This window comes from Pomacea canaliculata, linkage group LG8 (assembly GCF_003073045.1).
Source record: "Pomacea canaliculata isolate SZHN2017 linkage group LG8, ASM307304v1, whole genome shotgun sequence".
NCBI classification, from domain to species: domain Eukaryota; kingdom Metazoa; phylum Mollusca; class Gastropoda; order Architaenioglossa; family Ampullariidae; genus Pomacea; species Pomacea canaliculata.
In genome coordinates this window covers 16,503,720-16,527,659 of record NC_037597.1, presented here as the reverse complement: position 1 = coordinate 16,527,659, position 23,940 = coordinate 16,503,720, and the positions used below count along the sequence as shown (strand labels likewise).

Here is a 23,940-nt window from a genome sequence, read left to right as displayed (position 1 = left end):
AGGACGTAAACAAAGAAGGAACATCGTGAATAGCGGCTCACAGTTGTTCATGCATGTCAGGATATTAACAATATTTCACTTCGGTCAGCAAAGTAAAAAAAAGGAAATAAGAGTTTTTCTTGCGTTTGACGAAAACTGTGAAACAATGTACCTACCGTACAGAGTGTAATCATAGTTGTAATCTGTGTGACTCCGAGTTCAAGTCATGTAGCCAAGTACTGCTATATGCTTTAGTTATTACTTTCTCTCTCTCTCTCTCCCCACACACTCTGACATTGTAGGAAGACATTTTTCACACAAACTCAAGCACAAACACACACATTGGCATGCCTAAGATTAGTGTCAGTACTATATTCTCTGCTGAATGTGTCTGAAAAAATTGAGTAATGACAAGGCTCATACAGAACACGTGTATTGAAAATAGCAAAAACTAAACAACCTGCGCAAGTGGATTGATAATAAATGACATTTCGTGAGCAGGAAGTATTAAAAGTTCATTAGTTTCTAGTAGAGTGCTCTTTTTTTCTGGTGATTCTCCTTCTAGATCATTTACATTTTGGTTTCAATGTAAAATTAAACGTTAAAATAATTTTAAAATGTAAAAGTATATGTTAAATTAAATTTGAAATGTGACAGTGGATTATCAATAACTCTCCATTGTTTGTTGAAAAGTATTATTTACAAATATATACCGGTAAAATTCTCTTGAAAACTGACGGTTATTTGATTTAATAACTGACGCATTTTCGCTGGAAAATTTCGATCAAGGTGTATGCAAAAAATATTTTCTAGGCTTTTACATACACAGATAGACATCTGTTTTTTAAAAATTGATTGACTGACGCAGAAAAATTGTCTTTCATTTACCTTTAATGTATTGTTTTTTCTTTGAATACATTCCACTTCGAATATCGTTGACTTACTGATTGTATAAAAGACGAGCAGGTAGCACAGTTTGGTTTTGATGTGAAAAGCTTACTTTCTGTGTCGCTGCTGTTTCTGAATGTTCTCTACATCTTCGTTTTACTGAATTCCGCTAAAATTGTCATGAAATATTGGAAAGCATTTATTGAAGAGAGAAAAAAAAAAGAAACATCAGTGCTGTTTCAATCACTTTATTCACTTTTATTATGTCTAGCAAAGTCAACGAGGGGTTAGAAATCACTTCCACTAATTGCACAAAACTAAATAATTCAAACTGTTTAACCTCTCAAGACTTCGAGTCGTTGCTGTTCTTTCAAGCGACTAAACTAGCATGGAAGATCATCCCGACCTGTCATCATCGTGCTCGGCACCTTCGGCAACGTGATGACCATCGTGATGATGAGGCGAATGAGCGAGGGCCAGTCGTCACACACTATGTCCTTGTACTTCACAGCGCTGGCCGTGTCCGACCTCGTACTCTTGGACTTTGGGTTGCTTAGAAAATGGCTCGTGCAAGCTTTTGACATCGACTTTAATTCTGTGCATGATGTCATATGCAGGCTGCAGGGGTTTCTGGTGTATACCTGTGGAATGACTTCAGCCTGGTTCATTGTTTTCATGACGATGCGAAGAGTCATATCGGTGGTGTGGCCTCACTACAAGAGTTTAATTTTTTTAACAAGAAAACTCGACGGGCTTTTAATAGGTGTTACGGTGTAATATTTGCTTCTCTTAACTTTTTTCAACTGCATTATTATGTTGTGAAAAAAAAGATCAACTCAACAGGATTCGTCTGTGGCACTATCGATGATAAAGGATTCGCATACTTTGGTGTGAACGTGTATCCATATATCGATCTTGTTGTGACGTCACTGATTCCATTCAGTATCCTGAATCGTGGGTAACAGTGTGTTAGTGTGGAAGGTGATTCAGTCTGTACACGTGGCCCGTGTGATGACCGCCGGAGGTTGTGACCAGGTCAACAGTCGCCAGAAAAAGGCCTCGTCACTCACCCTCACTCTCATCACCGTGTCGATGGCTTTTCTTCTACTCACCTTACCTGTCTGCATTTATCTCATTATCAATCATGTCATCACTGAGCTGACTTCGTGGAAGTCGAAGTTTATCTGGGCCGTGTGCTATTTGTCTTGGTACTTGAACAGCGCTATTAATTTTTACCTGTACTGCCTTAGTGGTGCCAGATTCCGAAACGAAGTGAAAAGATTGTTTTACGGGAAAATTAACCTAGCAGAAAATCGACAAGAACTGTCGCCAGCAAGATTAACCCAAGCATTAAAATCTGACCTGATTTGTAAGACATCTTTTTTTTCTTTAATAGTTACATTACGGACTTTTTAAAACAAATAGTTACCTACTTTTATTTCTGTGCTCATTAGTTTTCCATGACATTACAAAAGTCGATCGGATTTCTTCTGTAATCGATCCAATTAAAACACCTATTGACTGTATGCTACTGTATTATCTGACATCCGGGGTAAGAATTTAAAATAGTCAAAGTTAATTTCGGATTTACAAAAGACATCTACCAGTGTTTCATTTGTGTTAATTTGTAGAGCCAATATTATAACCAAATATGCACATTCACACTATCATTTTTAATTTCTTCTTTTTTCTCACGTCTTTCGACAGCAATGAAAACTGAAGAAACATATCACAAGGTTCATACCAATGATGCCTCGTTATTTTTTTTTTAAGCAGTACAATGCAACGGTATAGTCTGGTTGATTAGCCGTCCACTTGTCCTCAACAACTTGCCCTACCAGTAGAGGTGGCCTGGTGGTCTAGGGAACGCAGTGACAAGACCAACCACTTGTGTTAGCCACATCTCTCATGGACCGACCAACTCAGTTCTTCCTTTGTCCCTAGGCATCGTCTTCCTACGTGGCCTTTGAAAACAGTTGTGACTGAATCGTGACGGTTCTTGCTTGACTGTTGCAGACAGATTTCTTGATGTTCCAGCAGGATAGCAACCGTGCTTTGTACAAAATCGTTGGCTTGGCGTTTCGTGAAGGTGTATCTTTCAATCGCTAGTTCTTGAATGCTTGGATAAATCTTTAAGTATAGGTCCCGTCTCAGTGTAAACATGCAGATATATCAATGCTCAAATATGAAGGCCAGGGTAAGAAAAATGATGGAAAGTTAGTCATTAAAATGTCTTTAATAAAGATATGCTCTACGTAAGTAATTTCAGAAAACATCGACTAGTACTACTAATAGGTCATTCTTATGCTTGTCTGCTACTCCACATCTTCATGTGGTATCTGCTTCTTCAGATTAAAACATATGCGGCCTACAGTACTACAATACTGGGTAAATTTTCAGTTTCTTAGCTGGTGGAACAAGGGACTTCGAAACATCGCTCTGACCGCTGAGTAATGTTTCATGGGTATTGAGGGACATCCAGGTTTGCAGTACCTAACGTGTTGTAGCTCGCTATTGCTCCACAGAAGTGGGCTTGAAGAATTAAATATGGAAGCGGTCAGTGTGACGTGTCCCCCGGCGACCCCCGCTTTGATGAGTTATGATGCGTGTGTCGACTCATAGTTTGTTGTGTCAGGCGTGTGTCGCCTGCAGTCAGCGAGTGTCGCTGTTGAAGTAGCAGGAGTCGTTGCTAAAGTAATTTTTGGCATATGTCATTGATGATTGTGTTCCCGGCGTTTGTCGATGATTTGCCTGCGTGTATAACAGTGAAAACTGTTTTATAAAGCTGTAAGTAAAGTAATTGCTTGACATAACTTTTTAAAAACTCAATTTCTTGAAGAGGTTGGTACCGTAGAGTAAGGATCCACAACAAGCCGTTGATGATGACAGGCGCATGGGGCTAATGCTTCGTCGCTCAATTCATTACGGACAACAACTACCACCTTCTTATCCGTAACAGCAAATTTTTCGCTGGGTTTACTGAATACATGAAAATCACCTACAATAAATAAAATATTGAATGGTCGGTTTTGTTTCAGGTATATAAATATAGACAATATGTTTTGATCGTCTCTACCGTCTCTGCTGATCAAGGTTTAGTTTTCTCTGTAGTTTTATGTCTTTATAAGGTCTCCGCGTGTTTTAACTTGTTACTTTATTGTGATGTTAAGAAAGCTTTATGGTTTGGATTAGATTGGGGTTATTGCTAGCTCTTAACCTCGACGTGTGTTTAAATAAGTACATACTTTCGTTTTCCACACATCTTTGCTACGATTTAGGATCTCTCGTAAATTACCTTAAATTTCGTTACTCTCTGTAAGGAGATCATCGACACTTCGCATCGTAACTGATAAACTTATGCCTAAGTTTGCGATTGAAAACACGGGTGTTGCTTATTAATAAGGGTATTCTTAGTAAAACTGTCAACCTAGCACACCAGATGATCTATGTTACGGTACAATCCCTGCAGCAACAAAACCAAGCCTTTGCCATCTTCTGGGGCTTCTTACCACCACAATGTGTTTCTATCCCCGGTGTACAGGTCTGTGTGATCGTATGAAGCCTGCATGTCAGAGAAGTTTAAATAGTCTGTTGGGAAGTGTTTTTAACGTTGTGTCGCTTGCTCACTAAGAACTTATTGTATTAATATTTATATATATATTTATATAGTAATTGAGCACCTTTGCATTGCACGATAATTACGATCTGGGTATTTCAAGCGCGTTGGCTTGCCTCTGGCCGAAAAAAAAAAGAATTTCGCAACGAAAGATACCAACATAGTCGTTTTTGTAGTTTTTTAAACTGTAATTTTACCTCAATACTACAGAGCAAATCAGAAAGAATAGAGGTAAAAACTAGCGAGAAACTACGAATTGCTTAATACTTCCAACTCATAAAATAGGCATTGCTATCAATGGACCCAAACATCGGGGTTTTTCATTCTTTTTTACACACGAAATATACGAGAAATGTCATTAGTCAATCTCTTCAAATACACAAAAAGCAGAGAACATAGGACTGTCACTGGTCTTTCTTTTACCCGGGCCACAGTACAGAGGTACCGGCATCAATGTATAGTTGCTATAATCAGAGACCTTCTGACAAAATAAAATGTTTCCATGAGAACTATGAACCTGTGTCACACAATTATCCAAAGAGTAATACTTCTGTAGAAGTGTAAACTCTATTGCTTACAATATTTCGTCTTCAAACGCACCTTCTGTGGCACAACCACTCAGATGTCCACGCAAAACTTAAAAAGTTCTTTTGACTCTTAGACTAAGGTTTAGGTTTTCCTGTTGGACGTTTACTTTCTTTTTGGCAGACATGACTTTCTTAGATCATGTATGGTCATATATTTTTCAACCATTAATTTAAGGTCTATGTTAAAGATAGTTTTAGAGGTCAGATCAGGTTGTGGGTTAGAGTCCAGTTAAGAGTTTTCTATAAGTATTTTTGTTATCAGACTTAGCAGAGAAATTCGTTAATGTATTTTTTAACTTGGACATGGGACATTCGTGAATTTGCGTAGAAATAATTTTTATAATGGAAAAGCGCTTCATAATTTTTTAATGATAAGTCTTTTTGCGGCAATTATGGTCTTTTTGCAATTGCAACTCCAGTACAATTATGTCTTGTCTTGGAGAAAGGTTTACATGTCAATCAACAGATGAGCTGAGATGTACTGGACACAGTGCACATAATAAATATAAAGTGATAATTACACCATTTTACGTAGCTTGTCATGTGACTTGATGATGTGATGGAGGTGAGTGGTCTTGATGTTGGTGTTAGAAGCGACTGGCTTCACCTGGTAATTGTCAGCCTATCTTGCTGTTATTAATTAATCTTGCTCTTAGGTCCACCCTCTTTGCTTCTCGCCTTCTTAACTGTGATAACTTATGAGATGTTCTTACTTGTAAACGATTGTGTGCGCAGGTCCCTGCTCTCTTCTGTGTGTCTGTGCATTAGTTCTAATGTCCCTTGGTTTCCTCATGCTTGCAGTTGTCATAGAAACCTGACAGCACACACCTCTTAATTGATTAGACGATCGTTTGACGGGTAAGAGGAAGATGCCCTCACAACAGAAAGATTGCACAGTAACCTAACCCTAAGGTCTACTTTGACATGGACGACAAGCAAAGAAAAATCTTTTTTTTTCATACTCGTTTACAGCTAATTTAAAGCTCTACCTGCATGTTGTCAGCCTGTCAGCAAGCTTGTCCTCTTGTTGACCTGTTGATCATCAAACAAATCTGTTGCAGTAACGACATCCTGTTCGCTGTCATAGGATAATCAACGACGATGGTCAGTTGTACATCTCTATATTCTTACACCTCTCAGTGCTGGCAGTCTCCGACTTCAAAACTTAGGTTAAAGTTTAGGAGAGTTCTCGCAATTTCAACATGTTTTGTAGGCACCTATGTAATTGTTCTACAGAATAATGTGTTGAAAGCTAAAACATAGCATTAATACAATCAAGTCTGCTCTTCTACAGATTTTTACTGAACACTTACTCTTTCCTGGAATAACTGTGTACCACGTGATGGCATTCAAAGAGCTCTTAATGATTCTTAACACATTGGTTCTGGTACAGATGTAGTGTGGCTAATGAGAATACACTGAGGATAGTGCTAGGAAGAAACATTCCATCGCTGGTTCGTCGATAACTTGTTGTGTTTAATTGGCAGGAAGCTGTAAGTATTGCTTAGTTTATAGGCTTTGTTTTCTATTAGTCGATAGCCATTTACTATTTAGTAATAATGTAAAATTAAATGTAACATTTAATGTAATGCAACCTAAGATTTAAAATATCATTCTGAGTTCTCAGAAGAATTTTAAAAAATAAAGTTTCAAAATATCTGCTTATTAAAATTAATATATATATTTATATATATATATATATATGAATATATATATTGAAACATTCAGTTTTCAAAACTGGTCGGTTTTGGCTGAATAATCTAGCGATTTTACCTTGGAATATTCTATAAAATTTTTACGATTGACTTACACGCCCAGTCACAGAGCTTGGATTGATCGCTACAAAATATAAATATTTTTATACATAAAGCGGGCGCACACACACACACACAAACACACGGACATGAGCGCACACACATATAAGATATTTTATCGAACTCTATAAAACAAAAAGTTATTTTAGAGGGCGTTTGTCACACAGGACTTATTACCTGTTGGTTGCTGTATGTGTACCCGAGTGCCTCTGTATGCTTGTGATGCTGTCATGAACGAGGACACGGGCTTCCGCTAAATAGAATAAAGAAGGAAGCACCAGGGCAGTGCTAGTTGTCATTTTTACTCCTGTGATGTCCAGCAAATTAAATGAGTTTTTAGAAATCACTTCCGTTAACCACACACCAGACAACGCTAACTGCTGTACGTATGGAGACCAGTCTGACTTCAAGTCCTTGCTCCTCTCTCAAGCCACTGAAATGATGTGGAAGTTCATCCCGCCTGTCATCATCGTGCTCGGCACCTTCGGCAACGTGATGACCATCGTGATGATGAGGCGAATGAGCGAGGGCCAGTCGTCACACACTATGTCCTTGTACTTCACAGCGCTGGCCGTGTCCGACCTCGTACTCTTGTATGTTGGACTGTTTCATCAGTGGCTCGTTTACGTTTTTAATGTTGATGTTCTCGTTTTTCATGACGCCATTTGCAAAATTCAAGTGTTTCTTCTATTTACATGTGGTATGTCGTCACCCTGGCTTATCGTTTCCATGACGATGCAGAGAGTAATTTCGATCGTGTGGCCTCACCAGAAGAGTTTGTCGTGTACGAGAGGACAAGTTGTTTTTGTTATTAGTGCCACTGCTGTTATATTTGTTTGTCTTAATTGCTATAAACTGCATGCTTATGGTGTGAACAGTAATTCCAACTCAACAACACGCATCTGTACAAATTTAGGGGATAAAGGGATAACGAACTTCGATTGGTATGTTTTTCCTTATGTCGATCTGACTGTGACGTCACTGATTCCGTTCAGTATCCTAATCGTGGGTAACAGTGTGTTAGTATGGAAGGTGATTCAGTCTGTACACGTGGCCCGTGTGATGACCGCCGGAGGTTGTGACCAGGTCAACAGTCGCCAGAAAAAGGCCTCGTCACTCACCCTCACTCTCATCACCGTGTCGCTGGCCTTTCTTCTACTCACCTTACCTGTATGCTGTTATCTTCTTTTCAGTCATGCCATTAATGAGCTGACTTCTTGGAAGGCAAAGTTCATCTGGGCCGTGTGCTACTTGTCTTGGCACTTGAACAGCGCTATCAATTTTTACCTGTACTGCCTTACTGGTGTCAGATTCCGAAACGAAGTGAAAAGATTATTTTACCGGCAGAATGTTCCAGAAGAGTTGTCATCAAGAGTTGTCGTCAGCAAGATCAACCCACACATTAAAATGTGACCTGATGTGTCACCTTTTTTCTTTGATAGTCGAATCTCTATACTACTAGACTGTTTGCATGTTTTTGTACATACTAGTTGTCTATGAGATCATGATTGATGTTTGTACCAAACGCGCTGGTTCGATTCTTGATTAATTCAGGAAACCTCCCCCAGTCGACCCAGCTGGCAGAAAAAAAGTATCCCACTCCATATAGGGTTGGGGAAAGTAAGGACCGCAGTAATGTAAAGCTCGTCCCGTAAAGTAGGTCTCCAACATCTCACCCCAACTACCTGAAAAGGTCAGGGGATGACCTGTACCCTTTTTAAAAAAAAAAAATCAATATTGCTATTTTTAGTAAAACCGTCACCCTTCCTGAAAACATTTTAAATTTTAATTTACGTAAGCTATTCGAAATGTTTTTTTTCCTTCAAAATGATATTGTCCTTACACAAAGTGATGCCAAGTAAGAAAATAAGAAAGGATAAACCAACTGCCATCAAACTTATGTATATCAACTTATGATCATACGAGTATATACTATAGATGAAAAACAGGTTTGGCAAGTTTTTTTTAAATTTTCATAAAAGCAGAATTGAGAATCTATTTCTCAACCCAGCAACAATAAAACCGTTGAAGACCACACGACTGCGGAGTAAGATAAGAGCTAAAACGAAGCTAAGTATTTTTTTTTTTTACTTTACTTCCGTGTTTATATAGATTGCAGTCTTTCATGAATGTCGACCAAAGTTAGTTTCATATTGCTAAAGATGAGACGGACCGAGGGAGCTGGTGGTGGGAGGTCGATGAGAAAAAGAACACCGATAAACAGTTCACGTGACAAACCTAAAGTCATATACACGACATTTGGACATTTGAGGATGTGATGAAGCTGCTCAAAGTCTTCATGATGATGGAGCTAGGAGAGACTGGCTTCACACCACGTGACTAGCAGTCTCTCCTGCTGTGGTGTCCTCCTTTGTATCCCGTATGTAGTCATTCGTGTTCGCATCTTTAGATAACATAGATGACAGAGTCATCTTCTTGACTGACCCTGTAGCTATTTCCTAGCTTGCACTTAATTGTGTCTGCACACAAAGTAACTGGACAGAGAGGACATTCACATACAACTTTCTGCACTTCTGCTGACTATTTATCTCACGCAAGTTTCTACAGGGAATAATGTGTTCTAAACTTTTTATTAAATTTTTATTGTTGGCTATTTGGTAAAACATTCAGCAGTGAAAGTCTGGCGGTTAGTACTGGTGTGTCAACGAATGTAAAAGTACAACGAGATCCCAAATCTGTTTTCTAAAGTAACTTTGAAAATTAGTCTAGTCAAGGCTCATCATACGCGAAACAGAGTATTTTAACCTGGCAGTACTGTATATTTTCCCTTGGAGGTTTTGGTCCTGGTAAAGCCAGGACCTCAAGGGGAGAACTTACTAACCCAAGAGTAGCAAGACAGGAGGAATGTGTGATTGCTCGTCCCAAAGAAGCAGCGCGGGTTTGTTTTAACTTCGGTCTCCAGTTGAAGAGGTCAGTGATTTTCAGATATTTGTTTGAATATATATATATATCTTGGATCAGTGAAACAGTAGTCTCCAGTGACTGTAATTAATAGTGTCGTTACAACACTAGCAAATGTGTAAAAGTATAAAAGTTACCTTGTGCCGAGATGTAAACGCTAACATTCTTTTGCTAGTAATCAAACTGACCAAAATCATTTGTTTAGGACTGTGTATAATTATAATCGTTAAATAAAAATATGGATTAACTATGGACGCATACAAAGCTATCGGTTTTCTTTATTGTCCATGTATTTTTATTGATTTTATTGATTACTTTTTCCATAATAAATTTAGGAAGGACCTGCAAACATCGTGTTTTAGTTGCTCTGTTTACGACTGAGTAAACAAACATGCAAATGTCCGGCGACTACGTGAGTGTTGAGCGCGCATGTGAGTGAGTGTCTGTGAGATGTCTCTTACATTTGAAGTGTTGCACAGTGACAATCTTTAATCCTAGTGAAAAGTAGCAAAACAAAGAGAAATGTTATTTTTCCATCATAACTTACAGTTAATTTGTAGGTCTACCTGTATCGTGTTATCTAGCCTGTCATCTACCCTCTCATCTTAGTGACGTGCTGATCCTGACCTCAACCTCTTCGCCGTTGAACGGATTTAAAGATGATGGTCAGCTGCTCATCACCATATTCTCGGACTTCTCAGTGATGAAAGTTTGCTGCTTCAAAATTTTAAAAGTAGGCAAGCTCCATCTCACTAACCGGCTTTGAAGAGGTTTCGACAGCGATCTGGCCTCACAAGAAGAGCTTGTCATTTAATGATGGTGCGTGTGATGAAGAGAACAGACAATGACAAGGCTAGTAGGAAACTCTGAGAGACTGTTGCGTCAATAATTTATCCCGTTAATTAGAACAAAGCTGTAGGTATTGCTTACTTTCTAGCCGTTTTTTTTTTTTGTTGTTTTTTTTTGTGGATAGCACTTTACTGTTTGGTTGGAATTAGAAATTAAATGTAAAATTTAATGTAATAGAATCTAACATTTTAAATATCACCAGAGAATTCTCTATAGAACAAAAAAGCGAAAAAATTGCATATTTTGGAAACGAAATTTACTAAATATTTGAGCATTTCCTTTTTAAAAGCTTGTGCTTATTAACTAAATAATCTAACAGTATTCCCTTCGAATTTTCGATCACAGTGCACAGCTCTTTAAAAATATTTTATAGAATTACTGAGACAGTAACAGCGCTTGAATTGATCCCTACAAAATAAAATAGTTTCGTGTTTTAAATACACACACACACACACAGGTAAACGTTTCCTAACACACTAAATCCATAAAAGAAGAACAGGTAAGACAGCGGGGTTCTGACACACAACACCTGTTACCTGTTGCTTGCTGTGTGCGAGTGTCTCTGTGTCCTAGTCGCAAACGTCCACTGGAGGAGGACACGGGCGTCCGTTAGAGAAGGAAGCATCAGTGCTGTTGTAGTGCCAATTTTTTTCTAGGGATGTCCAGCAAATGGAGTGAGGTTTTCGAATTAGCTTCCTTTAATTACACAACACTAGACAACGCTAACTGTAGTACGTATGGAGACCAGTATGACTTCGAGTCGCTGCTCCTCTCTCAAGCGACTGAAATGATGTGGATGTTCATCCCGCCTGTCATCATCGTGCTCGGCACCTTTGGCAACGTGATGACCATCGTGATGATGAGGCGAATGAGCGAGGGCCAGTCGTCACACACTATGTCCTTGTACTTCACAGCGCTGGCCGTGTCTGACCTCGTACTCTTGTATGTTGGACTGCTCCAACAGTGGCTCTTTCATTGTTTTAATGTTGATGTCCTTGTTTTTCATGATTTCATTTGCAAATTGCAATTTTTTCTTCTATATACCTGTGGTATGTCGTCACCCTGGTTTATCGTTTCTATGACGATGCAGAGAGTAATGTCCATCGTGTGGCCTCACCAGAAGAGTTTGTCGTGTACGAGAGGAAAAGTTGTTTTTGTTATTAGTGCCACTGCTGTTATATTTGTTTGTCTTAATTGTTATAAGATGTATGTTTTTGTAGTGAAAAATAATTCAAACTTAACGACATCTACCTGTGAAGTTATAAATGATGAGAGGTTGAAGAACTTCGATTGGAATGTGCACCCGTATATCGATCTAGTAGTGTCTTCGCTGATTCCATTCAGTATCCTAATCGTGGGTAACAGTGTGTTAGTGTGGAAGGTGATTCAGTCTGTACACGTGGCCCGTGTGATGACCGCCGGAGGTTGTGACCAGGTCAACAGTCGCCAGAAAAAGGCCTCGTCACTCACCCTCACTCTCATCACCGTGTCGATGGCCTTTCTTCTACTCACCTTACCTGTGTGTTGTTATCTTCTTTTTAATCATGTCATTAGTGAGCTGGATTCTGGGAAGGTGAAGTTAGTTTGGGCCGTGTGCTACTTGTCGTGGTACGCGAACAGCGCTATCAATTTTTACCTGTACTGCCTTACTGGTGTCAGGTTCAGAAATGAAGTGAAAAGATTGTTTAACGGGCAAGGTGTCCTAGCAAAAATATCATCAAGAATTGTCGCCAGTAGTATTAACCCAAACATCAAAATTTGACCCGATGTGTCTCAGCTTTTTTTTTTTTTTGATAGTCACATCTCTGTGCTACTAGACTATATACAGAATATTTAATGTCCGTACTTTTCTATAGAATAAGACATAATGTTTCTATTTCTGTAATCGATCAAATTAAAACAGGCAAATAACTTTACACTGCTGCATTATTTTACACCAGGGTAACCCCACATTACACAGAAAGACATCTACTAGTATATAAGATTTGAAGTGCCAGTGTTATAACCAAACATCAAGATTTAAACAATACCTTTTTAGTTTTCAATTTTTGTAACTGGTTTTGACAAAAATGAAGATCAAAAAGACCGAGCAAAAGTCACATACCGATGACACCTCATTGTTTTACCAAGCAGCACAAAGCAAAGATTCCGAGAACAGGAACCCTTCGTAGGGCATGACGACATGAGTGCCCCTCCCTCTGCCTTCAGAAAAGTAGAGGTTGCCTGATCTTCGTAGAAACCCATTGACTGATGAGACCAGTAGCTTGAAAGTTTGAACAGTATTATTCATGTCTTACATGGAACTTCCTGCCATTGTGCACCTCGGTGTCGTCCTTTTCATAGGCATTATAAAACAGTTGTGAATAAATCCTCATGCTAGATGACATGAACCAAGCGGACTTGCTTTACTTGACTGTTGCCAAAAGGATTTCTTGGTGCGCCATGAGGGTGGTGACCCCGCTGTGTACACAACCGTTGGTTTTGCGATTCGTGATAATTTTTCTTAAGCACTTGGTCTTCAATGCATGAATTGTCTCACTAAACAGAGACCTTGTTCACAAAAAGAATACAAATGTAGTTAATAAAAAATCCTTTTTAAACAAAACTCGGTGTAAGTAAATTTGAGGGACAACAACCAGCGCTACTAATAAATCATTCTTCATCGTATTTTTCTTTCGCTATTTCCATTTTTGTCACCGATTCTAAATCCTCATAGTCTTCAGATTGAAACATGTGTGGATTATAATACTTCAAGACGGGGCAAAATGTCAAATTTCGCCGCTTTTGGAACAAGGCACTCTTAGAAATCGCCGTGACTATTGTGTTCAGTGCTTATTGTGCAACATCCGGGGTTTAACGTGCCTAACGTGACGTAGCTACTCCTCTACAGGACCGGAATTTTTGCAGGATTTGCTGAATACATGAAAATCACCTGCTATAAATAAGATATTAAAAGGGCGGTTGTATTGTAGGTATACAAATATACAGAATATGTTTACATCGTCTCTACCAACCTGAGTCTGCGTTTCACTCAAATGAACCAACCGGGTGTATGGTTACTTCTGTTGCCAAAGTTGGTATAGTGCACTGGTCAGTAGATTGAGTGATTTTCAGGGCCACCATTGTAATTTTAATTTAGATAGGTTTTTAGTTTTCTGTTTGGTATTTACGATTTTTTTCTGTTCTGTTGTGTCCACACGTGTTTTATTTTGTTATCGTAATATTTATGTTTAAAAAACTTAATGTTTCGAATTAGACTTTATGTTAGTGTTAGGGCTGTAATCTGTACTGTGTTTCAAGTCCGAATTGTCGTTTTTACAGGAAAACATTTTTGTAGAATGAAAAGTTCTTTGTAAATTTACTTAAATTTTGTTAATCGTTTAGTTGACGATCATCGACAGTTTGTGTGTAAATGATAAACGCGTGTCTTACAGTTCGCGATTAAAAAAAAAAACGGGTGCTGCTTAATTATTAATAATGGTATTCTTAGTAAAACTATCAACCTTGTTAGAAGGTTTCAAAAGATATTAATGATAATGCTGTCGCGTATTACTAAACATAATTGACCTAAGTATTTTCTGTCTTTCAAAAGGATATTGTCTCATGAAAGGTCATGCCAAGTGAGTGAATTTTGTATATCACATAATGATCATACCAATAAATACTTTAAACATAAATATATCAGGAAGGCTGTTTTATAATTTTCTGAAGCAGAAGTGAGAGTCCAAACATCCAGACAATTAATTCTCTGAAGACGATGTGACTGTTGAACAATATAAGGGCTAAAAGAACATTTGCATGGAGAAGTCATATTGTTTGAGGATGTGATGGAGCTGAGAGGTCTTCATGATGATGGTGTTTGGAGCAACTGGCTTCACACCACGTGACTAGCAGCCTGTCCTGCTGTGGTGTACGCCATCTTTATTTCTCTCGTACGTACTCATTTGTGTTCGCATCTTTAGACAACATAGATAACAGGCTCGTGTTGTAAACGACTTTGTTATTGGCTGATAACCAAACGAAAAAAGCATTGATTGACCCTTTAATGTTATATTTGTTCTCATTTAGTTTGTCTGAACATTGAATAGCGAGAGAGATTTGAGATTTTCACACAATTTATACTTGTTCTACTTCTATAGAAAGTTCTGCGGTTCTACTATTTTTCTAATAGTGACAATGGAATTTTGGAAGAATAAATATTGTTTCTAAATTTTAATTAATTTTTGTACTTGACTGGTTTGTGAGGAAATAAATAATGCAAGCTGGCTGTTAGCAAGAGTGTGTTCATTATTATAATAAATAGAACGAGACCCAGAAGTTGTTTCTAGACTCAAATATTAGTCGAGTCCAGGTGCACCCTACTCGAGACATGTACATCATTATTACTATTATATTAATATGTCGATACATAGATAACTTACATTAAAATGTCTAACTTGGTATTGATCATTTTGCAGAGTTGCTTTTCCTACTAAGTTTTTTTTTATAAGTTTGTCATTATATTTAAAACAGAAACAGACGCCATTATGTCCCCGTTGTCACTTCATTTGACCGTCTAATGATTTGAAAGGTAGAGAAACAAATTTCATCCATTTAAAATAAAATATTTCCATCCATTATTTTGTCACTTTAGTTTTAAATAAACGGTTAATGTCTGTGACTGGCTATCCTTCAAATGTACATAACACAGGGTGGTTTGTTGAGCTTAACAATACACGAAAATTATATTGGGATATTTAGAAGGAAATGTTTGGTAATGTGTGTGTGTGAATGTATGCCTCTATATTATATTTTTCACCAATATAGTCTTATTGAAAACTATCTTTGATATTTAAAATAGTTTTGGCGATCAGATAATACTTCCCATGCTCTTCTACCTATGTAAAATCACGATAGTTTCAGTCCTTCTTCCTTGGTTCGTCTTCAGGTTTTCTGTATTTGTCTTTTATTCGTCGTCAGTACTGTTGTTTACCATTCCGTTGTTCGTATGTTGTTGTTTTTTTTTTGGTGCCTCGTATGTTGTGCATACTTAGTTTTTCTTCTTAAGTGCAAGAAGCAAGCTCCACACGAGAGTAAGCATGCGCTATACAAAGCTTCTGATATAAATATGAAATCGAAGGAATATAATAGTTTTAGTGATTTATCGTGTTTGTAGGTTGGAATAGTTTGAAATAAATTAGATAAGGAAATGAAAAGAAACATGACTGTAAATGTTATTGTCAAAGGATGACATTTTTACCGATTCTCAGTCCCTCAGGTCTTTCACAGAGTAACAGACTGACATCAAGTGTCCAGACCTCTTCGTCGTGTTGTGACTGTAAAGGGACAGAAGTCGAGGACAACTGTGGGTGAAGTTATTCTTCCCTCTTCTGTGTGTCTGTGCATTAGTCCTCAGGTCCCTTTGTTTCTTAAGCATCGGTAGTTCACAGTTGTCATGGAAACCTGACAGCACACAGCTCTTGATTGATTTCACGATCGTTGGACGGGGAAGAGGACGATGGCTCGCAACAGAAAGATTGCACAGTAACTGTCTTTACTTCAGCTTATCATCGTGTTGATTATATTCAATATTGTAGAATATTCAGTCTGCTGTTGTGTTGTCATCACCTTTTCGTCGTCAAACGATAATCGATGATGGCGGCCAGTTCTTCATCACTATATATTTCGCAATTCTCAATGTTGGCACCTTTCTGATTCAGAAATTACTTTGAAATAATTTTCGTCGGTTGGCATAAAAACATTCTGAGTGTCCGAAGGGTTTTAATAATCCTCTCCTCATTCAATACATCGTCCTTTTAGTGAAACCTAACGAGATTCTGGCTTCACGGAAATGCTGAATGTCACGTTGTTTTTCATCACGACTCGTGATGGAGGGTGGGATTGACAGTTGAGGAACAAGGCCTTCTCTGCTGTGCTATTAACTGTCCCTATTCCCAGTGAAACCAACTACTCTTCCAGATCCTTCCTAGCCTAATTATTGCCGCTGTTGCGATCCTGATATCTGGTGCGGAGTTGCCGTCCCTGGAGAGGGTGGCTTCCAAGTATTTGAAGCTGCTTACCTCTAAGATTCACTACCACGGACCAGCTGTACACATTCCTGGTAGTGTCGATCCTGCTCTACGGATGTGACGAGTCGACCCTGCTCGCCGAGAGAGAGAAAAAAAATCCAGGCTTTCGAGAACAACTTCCTAAAGGGGCTGCTCCGGACCTCACACAGAAAATACAGAACCAACGACTTTGTAAGAAACTGCCACATCCGTTGGACACCAGGAACCTCTACTCTCAACAGTCAGGCGACGTAAGCTGGTCTTCTTTGGTCACGTGACCCTGCACCACACCCTGTGGAAGATTGTCCTTCAAGACATCTTGAAGGGTGGCAGACGCCCTGGTGACCAAAGAAAGAACTGACTTATGAACGTCAAAGTAGGCAAAATGGCGGCCCCGTCAACTGCCGCGTTTATTCACGTGCTCCTCCTCATGTGCCGATCAAGCGACGACTGACTGACTACAAAATATCCTCACAAAAATCGTTTTCGTGTCAAGTCACCTCCATATTCTTAAAATTGAAGTGATCAAAGGAAACCAAAAGTATGATGGTGGCGATATTTTGAATGTCGCCCGTTGTATTATTTGAGGACGCCATGGAGCGTCAGGAAGTCTTCGTGATGGTGGTGTTAGGAGCGACTGGCTTGACACATCTTCATCACCATCACATTCTGCTCTCAGGACTACCTTTTTTTCATTCCTTATGTACTCACTTGTCTTCACTTATTAAAATTCCCAGATACCTGGCTTGTCGTGTAAACGCCTTTTTACGGGCTCATGACCAGACAAAAATAAAACCTGAAGTCAGTCTCTTGATTAGTCCTGTGACCGTATTCACTGCTAGCAATTATTTCGTCTTCATGCTAATAACCTGGGAGAAAGAGATTATTTTTACTCAATTGACTGTTTTTCTGCTGTTAAATATATCCAGTAGTCATTTGAATGTTTACTACTCATAGTCGGTTGTTTGGAACACCATTAAGCGATGCACACTGGTTAGTAAGAAGGGAGTGTTCATGACTGTAAAAATATAACGAGAAAATACCCAGTAATGTTTGGAGTAGCTGGAGGACTAAATAGTTATTACTAGGCTCACCCTACGGGATCATTACATGGTTATTACTGAGTCGATATCTCCAACTCGTCGTTGTTCATTCTGCAGATTTTCTTTTTAACAAAAAGTATCCTTTAAAAAAGTGTATGGATATTTTCCACAAATAACTAATCTACCCAATGTTTATTTCCTTTTTAAATTTTAAATATTTTAAAGATTCACGAGGGTGTACAAATTTGAACTAACTTAAATCTTTTTTTTTTTTGCTATTCCCAAATAGCTTTAATTTTATTATTGAATATATTAGTTAACGTGCCTGATTTACTATAAAATGTAAATAATACAAAGTGTTTACTAACACGAAGCAGGTTTCACGGAGAATGTTGAGTGACACATTGTTTTAAATAGCAAAGTCTTGGAGGGAGTAGAACGCTCAGACTTTTTATTGAAGTGGAGGAAAACGTCCTCTGCTGCTGTGGTCTTCCATCTCTATACCTCTGTCATGGCAAGAGAAGATAATGAAGTATCAGCAATCAGTAATAATGACACCATTACAAGTAATGTTGACTGCTGTTACTATCAAGATCAACACGACTTTGAGACTTTGCTGTTTTCTCAAGCGACTGAAATAACATGGAAGTTCATCCCACCTGTCATCATCGTGCTCGGCACCTTCGGCAACGTGATGACCATCGTGATGATGAGGCGAATGAGCGAGGGCCAGTCGTCACACACTATGTCCTTGTACTTCACAGCCCTGGCCCTTTCTGATCTCATTATTCTGTACGCAGGGCTGCTTCGAAAGTGGCTTATGTACTTTTTTTATTTTGATTTTATTACTTTTCACAGTGTCGTCTGCAAATTACAATTATTTCTCGTAAATACGTGCGGGACGAGTTCGGCTTGGTTTATCGTTTCCATGACGACACAGAGAGTCATGTCAATCGTGTGGCCTCATTACAAGAGTTTGTCGTGTACAGGAAGACAAGTCAGCTTCATTATACTCAGTATTGTAGCAGTATGTACAGCTATTAACGGGTACCGGCTTCGTGCGTACGTTGTGGCAACGGAATTCAACTCAACAACGGCTTTATGTACAATTATCGACGACGAAGAGCTGAAGTATTTCGACTGGTACATCTATCCGTGGATCGATCTTGTTGTGACGTCACTGATTCCATTCAGCATCCTAATCGTAGGTAACAGTGTGTTAGTGTGGAAGGTGATTCAGTCTGTACACGTGGCCCGTGTGATGACCGCCGGAGGTTGTGACCAGGTCAACAGTCGCCAGAAAAAGGCCTCGTCACTCACTGTCACTCTCATCACCGTGTCGCTGGCTTTTCTTCTACTGACTTTACCTGTTTGTACTTTTATTATTATTTGCCCTGGTATCGATGAAAACTCGTCATGGAGTCTGAAGTTTACCTGGGCGGTGTGCAACCTGTCTTGGTATGTCAACAGCGCAGTCAACTTTTACCTGTACTGCCTTAGCGGAGAGAGGTTCAGAAATGAAGTGATAAGACTGTTGTTTCAGCGAAATGTTACAACAAAAATATCTACAGGTATTTTCAAAACAACAGACACTAATGTCGAATTTTGATTTGGGTCGTCTAGAAATTCTCTTGCTGCACTGTTTCTAGAAGTGCTTGCGACAATGGTGTCCGTTGATTGTCGGCTAATGAGATGATTGCGAGATTGATGCTGACAAAAACTCAATCATCCCGTAGCTAAAGTTTACACTTGAAGATGCTCTGGCACCCGAGCAAGAGAACGACGGGCACATTAAGAATGTGGCAAAGCTTTTTTCGTCACGTGACCTCACTGTCACCGAGGCCTCGCACCGAGGTCAGGAAGGAATATGTGACAAGGAAAGAGTAAATCTCTAGTCATGAAGACCATATAAGTAATGAATTTTTGGAGTCAGACGGCATCTCTGGTCTCCTTCCCCACACAAAATTCTATTTATAGGCGCGACATCAGCTTACGTGGCTCGCTGTTAGGTGAGAGTGAGTCTACACGAGGATATTTCACAACGGTCCAAACGAAATCACAAATGAGTTTAAAGGAATGGTTATGCTAACAGAAAAGTTTTGAATGTGCAATAATAATGATAATTTTGTTATATCATTGAATAATAGCTTGAAACCAAATAATCACACTATCTTTTAACCATTCGTTGTTTTATTATAATATTTTTATAGATAATCTGATTATGTTTAGTCACTACGCCATCTGTCACATCTGTTGTTCCCAGTACGTATTTGTTTGTTAGTCACCTGACACCCTGTTAAACCGACCATGGAGTACCTCATAATAAAATCATCTGTGATGCAGATGTCTCTGTGAAATATTTTTTTTATTCACTGACGTGAACTACAAAGTGAATGTTCAGAAATAATTTTGAGATTTGCGATCATTCTATTTACTAGTGGAGCCTGACAAACGTAGGTTAAAAAAAGGTTAATATGCATTCTTAGTCCGTGTGTCAGACCTTCACATGAATTTTAGGGAATTAGATTTCTTCATTTTTGTTTTTGAAAACCTTTAGAATCAACTATCTATCTATCTAATCCTCTTCGTGCATCAGGTTGCAACTAGGTCTAGTATAAATCTTAGATAATGGCAGATTGTCAAATTGTCTATTGAGTATTCCCCTCCCTCCTTCGACTGTACCTACAGACAGATGGTCAAAACATCCTCCGAAACAGAGGTCAGTAGTTTACAGTTTTGTTTCCCTCATACTTACTTTCTAGAGTCAACACCTTTCACAGCGTGCCGAGGCTATCCCAGGGACTGTGTATAGTGTCTTGTATGCCCTCTCTGTACGCTCAAGTGCTTCTCGATTCCCGGTGTGCGCGCGCAGCACTGTCATGTTCCGGTCATGCATCGCGAGACTGTAGTTGTCACGTACACATCAGAGCATATCTCTCGTGACTGGTCTTGTAATCATTGAGTGAGTTTGTAATGAGGTCGAGTATCTGAATACTGAGATGATTCCAGACATGCGTCTTGTGAAAGACATATCCGTCCGTCTTTTAACCCTCTTCTAACCCTGACTATGAAAATATCATAACCGATGAGTGAAAACGCCCAAAATATATTTTGCTTGTTGCTAACGTACGAATTTAAGAAAAGTAAATGCCATGAGTAGTAACCAGTTCTTTGGCGTAAATACAAGACGTGGAATTAAAAAAGAAATTATAATATTTTAAAGTAAACATAGCTATAAATATTGTCTTGTTTACATTCATATTCCTAGCTCGAATTAAAAACCATTTAAGTTGTAGGTGGTGAAGATCAATCTACAAATATGACTGTTCGTTTGCAAACTTTCGATCAACAGCACTGACATTTCGGAAAAACTGCGCGTTACTGTTACTTGCCCATCATTAGTGATTAAGCCGGTCCCCATCATTAGTCCTGTAACAGCAGCACTCATTGTGCACGGTAAATAGGTTGGGGAATGATGGTCCTCAAGAAATCATCTTCTTTTTCCTAATTTGTCTGGTAATAACAATAATACAGCGAACTTTTTTCGTTGCCGTAATTATAGACTTTGGTGTGTGGCATCCGACTACTTAGTTTGCTAAGACATTAGGCGGGGAAAAATGGAAGGGGGGAGTTCAACAGGGGTGTGGTAGCGATTGTAACATTTACCGAGAACGTACTCAAAGTTTCCAGACTGAGTAAGAACTTGGACGATCCGAAACAAATGGTTTAACCGTATTATAGCAACAGAAATGTGTTATATTGACGTGTTGCACTCAGTAACCTTTACATTGACTATAGAGTAAACAACATGCATGGAATCTTCGACTTCCTTATTTTCCTTTTCTCGTGAAGAAAAATTAAATAAATAATTTGTCTTTTTATATTCACACACACACACTTGCACCTACAGATAGACTATATCTCATGAATGTCCGTCAATGCACGCCCACACACATACATGCTGCATAACATCACTAACAATCATCTTGTTTTTTCCGTTTTTTGTGTGTAAATAAATGTATTAATACCGGGACGACGGTAGTATAAAAGATAAGTAATGTAAGGTACATTGTGCACAATCAAGAAGGTGCTAGTTGGCTGCAGTCCATTGAGAAAGTTGCAGTGTCTGTAACAGTGATGTAGGTAGGGATGTGTCCTCGCTGAAAAAAACAGAAGTAGATCACATGTGTTGTTGTATCTACCATCTGTGTTCTTATTATGACCAGCGAAGACAACGGAGCTTCAGAAAACACTTCTACTTCTTACCTAACACCCAACGATGAGTTCGACTTTGAATCTCTGGTATTTGCCCAAGCGACTGAAATAACATGGAGGTGTTGCCCGCCTGTCATCATCCTGCTGGGTACGTTCGGCAACGTGATGACCATCGTGATAATCAGGCGAATGAGCGAGGGCCAGTCGTCACACACTATGTTCCTCTACTTCACAGCTCTGGCCGTGTCCGACCTCGCCATCCTGTATGCTGGGTTGCTGAGAAAGTGGCTGATGTACTTCTTCAACGTTGACTTCATTACTTTCCACGATTCCATTTGCAGACTACAACTATTTCTCGTAAATACCTGTGGCATGACGTCAGCCTGGCTCATCGTTTCCATGACGATGCAGAGAGTGATGTCGGTGGTCTGGCCCCACCACAAGGGTCTGTCGTGTACAGAGAGAAAAGTCGGGTTTATTATAATCGGTATTGTAAGTATATGTTTAGTTATTAACGGGTATCGGTTCCGTGCGTATGTTGTGGTAACGGAATTCAACTCAACAAAGGCTTCGTGTACAAACATCGATGATGAAGAGCTAAAAAATTTCGATTGGTACATCTACCCGTGGATCGATCTTGTTGTGACGTCACTGGTTCCATTCAGTATCCTAATCGTGGGTAACAGTGTGTTAGTGTGGAAGGTGATTCAGTCTGTACACGTGGCCCGTGTGATGACCGCCGGAGGTTGTGACCAGGTCAACAGTCGCCAGAAAAAGGCCTCGTCACTCACCCTCACTCTCATCACCGTGTCGCTGGCCTTTCTCCTACTGACCTTACCTGTCTGCACCTTCATTATTTTTGATCCAGGTATCGATGAAAGGTCACCGACCAAGCTGAGGTTTACGTGGGCCGTGTGCAACCTGTCTTGGTATGTCAACAGCGCAGCAAATTTCTATTTGTACTGTCTTAGCGGTGCGAGGTTTAGAAATGAAGTGAGGAGATTATTTAGTCGACAAAATGTTGCAGGTAAAATGTCTGCTGGGACAGTCAGCAATATCCCCAACACAAACAACGAATTCTAACACAAGGACTTCAGAGCTTTTCTTGTTCGTTTGGACGTTTCTAAAAGTATTGAAATTGTGCAGTAAGCTCAACAAATACTTACATCTCTTTGCAGCAGAGCTGAGTGGAAAGTTAGCCTTCAACTCTCTTGTCGGGAAAACAATACATATTAAATTTCTCTGGTTGACATCTCGCTTTTGAACCTGTAAATTTTACTTTTATAATCGCCCCTTTGACTACAAAGTTAACAAATACTATCAAGGGAGTCCACTTACCAACCAAAGACACAGGTAGCTACAAACATGGTCTTATTAGTGATCTACAACAGTCCTCCTTACCTAAGGGGAGAAAGATGGTGTTTATTAATTAAAAATATTTACTCCCCGACACTATCTTACATATTAAATAATTATTATACTAAGAGCTCCTTGCATTGAAATTAAAGAAGCTCGCAGATACATTTAACAGACATAAAACCTGAACTGCCACTGACTCCATGTTGAGGTAGTTCTGGTTGAGAGAAAATATATCAAGACACTCAAAATAACATTTTGGATAACATTAGTAAGCTGCCAAGTATTAACTTTAATACTTTTTCTTCTTTTGTAGTTTATAATCTCGCGGAAAGCCATTTTTATGCATTAGACATGTATGCTATGCATTATATATATATTGCTTCTACGGGAAATGTTCATTTAAAACTGTGCTCCCGTTAATCTCATCAAACTTGCTTTATATTAAAATAATCTACAAAACAACTTTTCAATCCCAATTTAATTGTTTTCAAAATTGTTTGGTAGAACAAACAACAATTTGTTGTATTGAAAAAGTTTCAATATTTAGTTCTTTTGGAGCTGCGATGAGAGCTGGGAAATAGAACGTTGTCTCCACAACACATTGACAGGACTGTACAAGAT

The 23,940-nt window shown here is 39.0% G+C and overlaps 1 protein-coding gene across 1 annotated transcript in view; it reads left to right on the top strand.

The window, feature by feature from the left end:
- LOC112570388 overlaps window positions 1-19,422 on the top strand; it is a 68,407-nt gene extending 48,985 nt beyond the window's left edge. The window contains exons 2-3 of the mRNA XM_025248807.1: window positions 18,604-19,059; window positions 19,395-19,422. Of these exons, the coding sequence (XP_025104592.1) occupies window positions 18,604-19,059; window positions 19,395-19,422 (484 nt within the window). The remainder of the gene's footprint in view (window positions 1-18,603; window positions 19,060-19,394) is intronic.
- The last annotated feature ends 4,518 nt before the right edge of the window (window positions 19,423-23,940 follow it).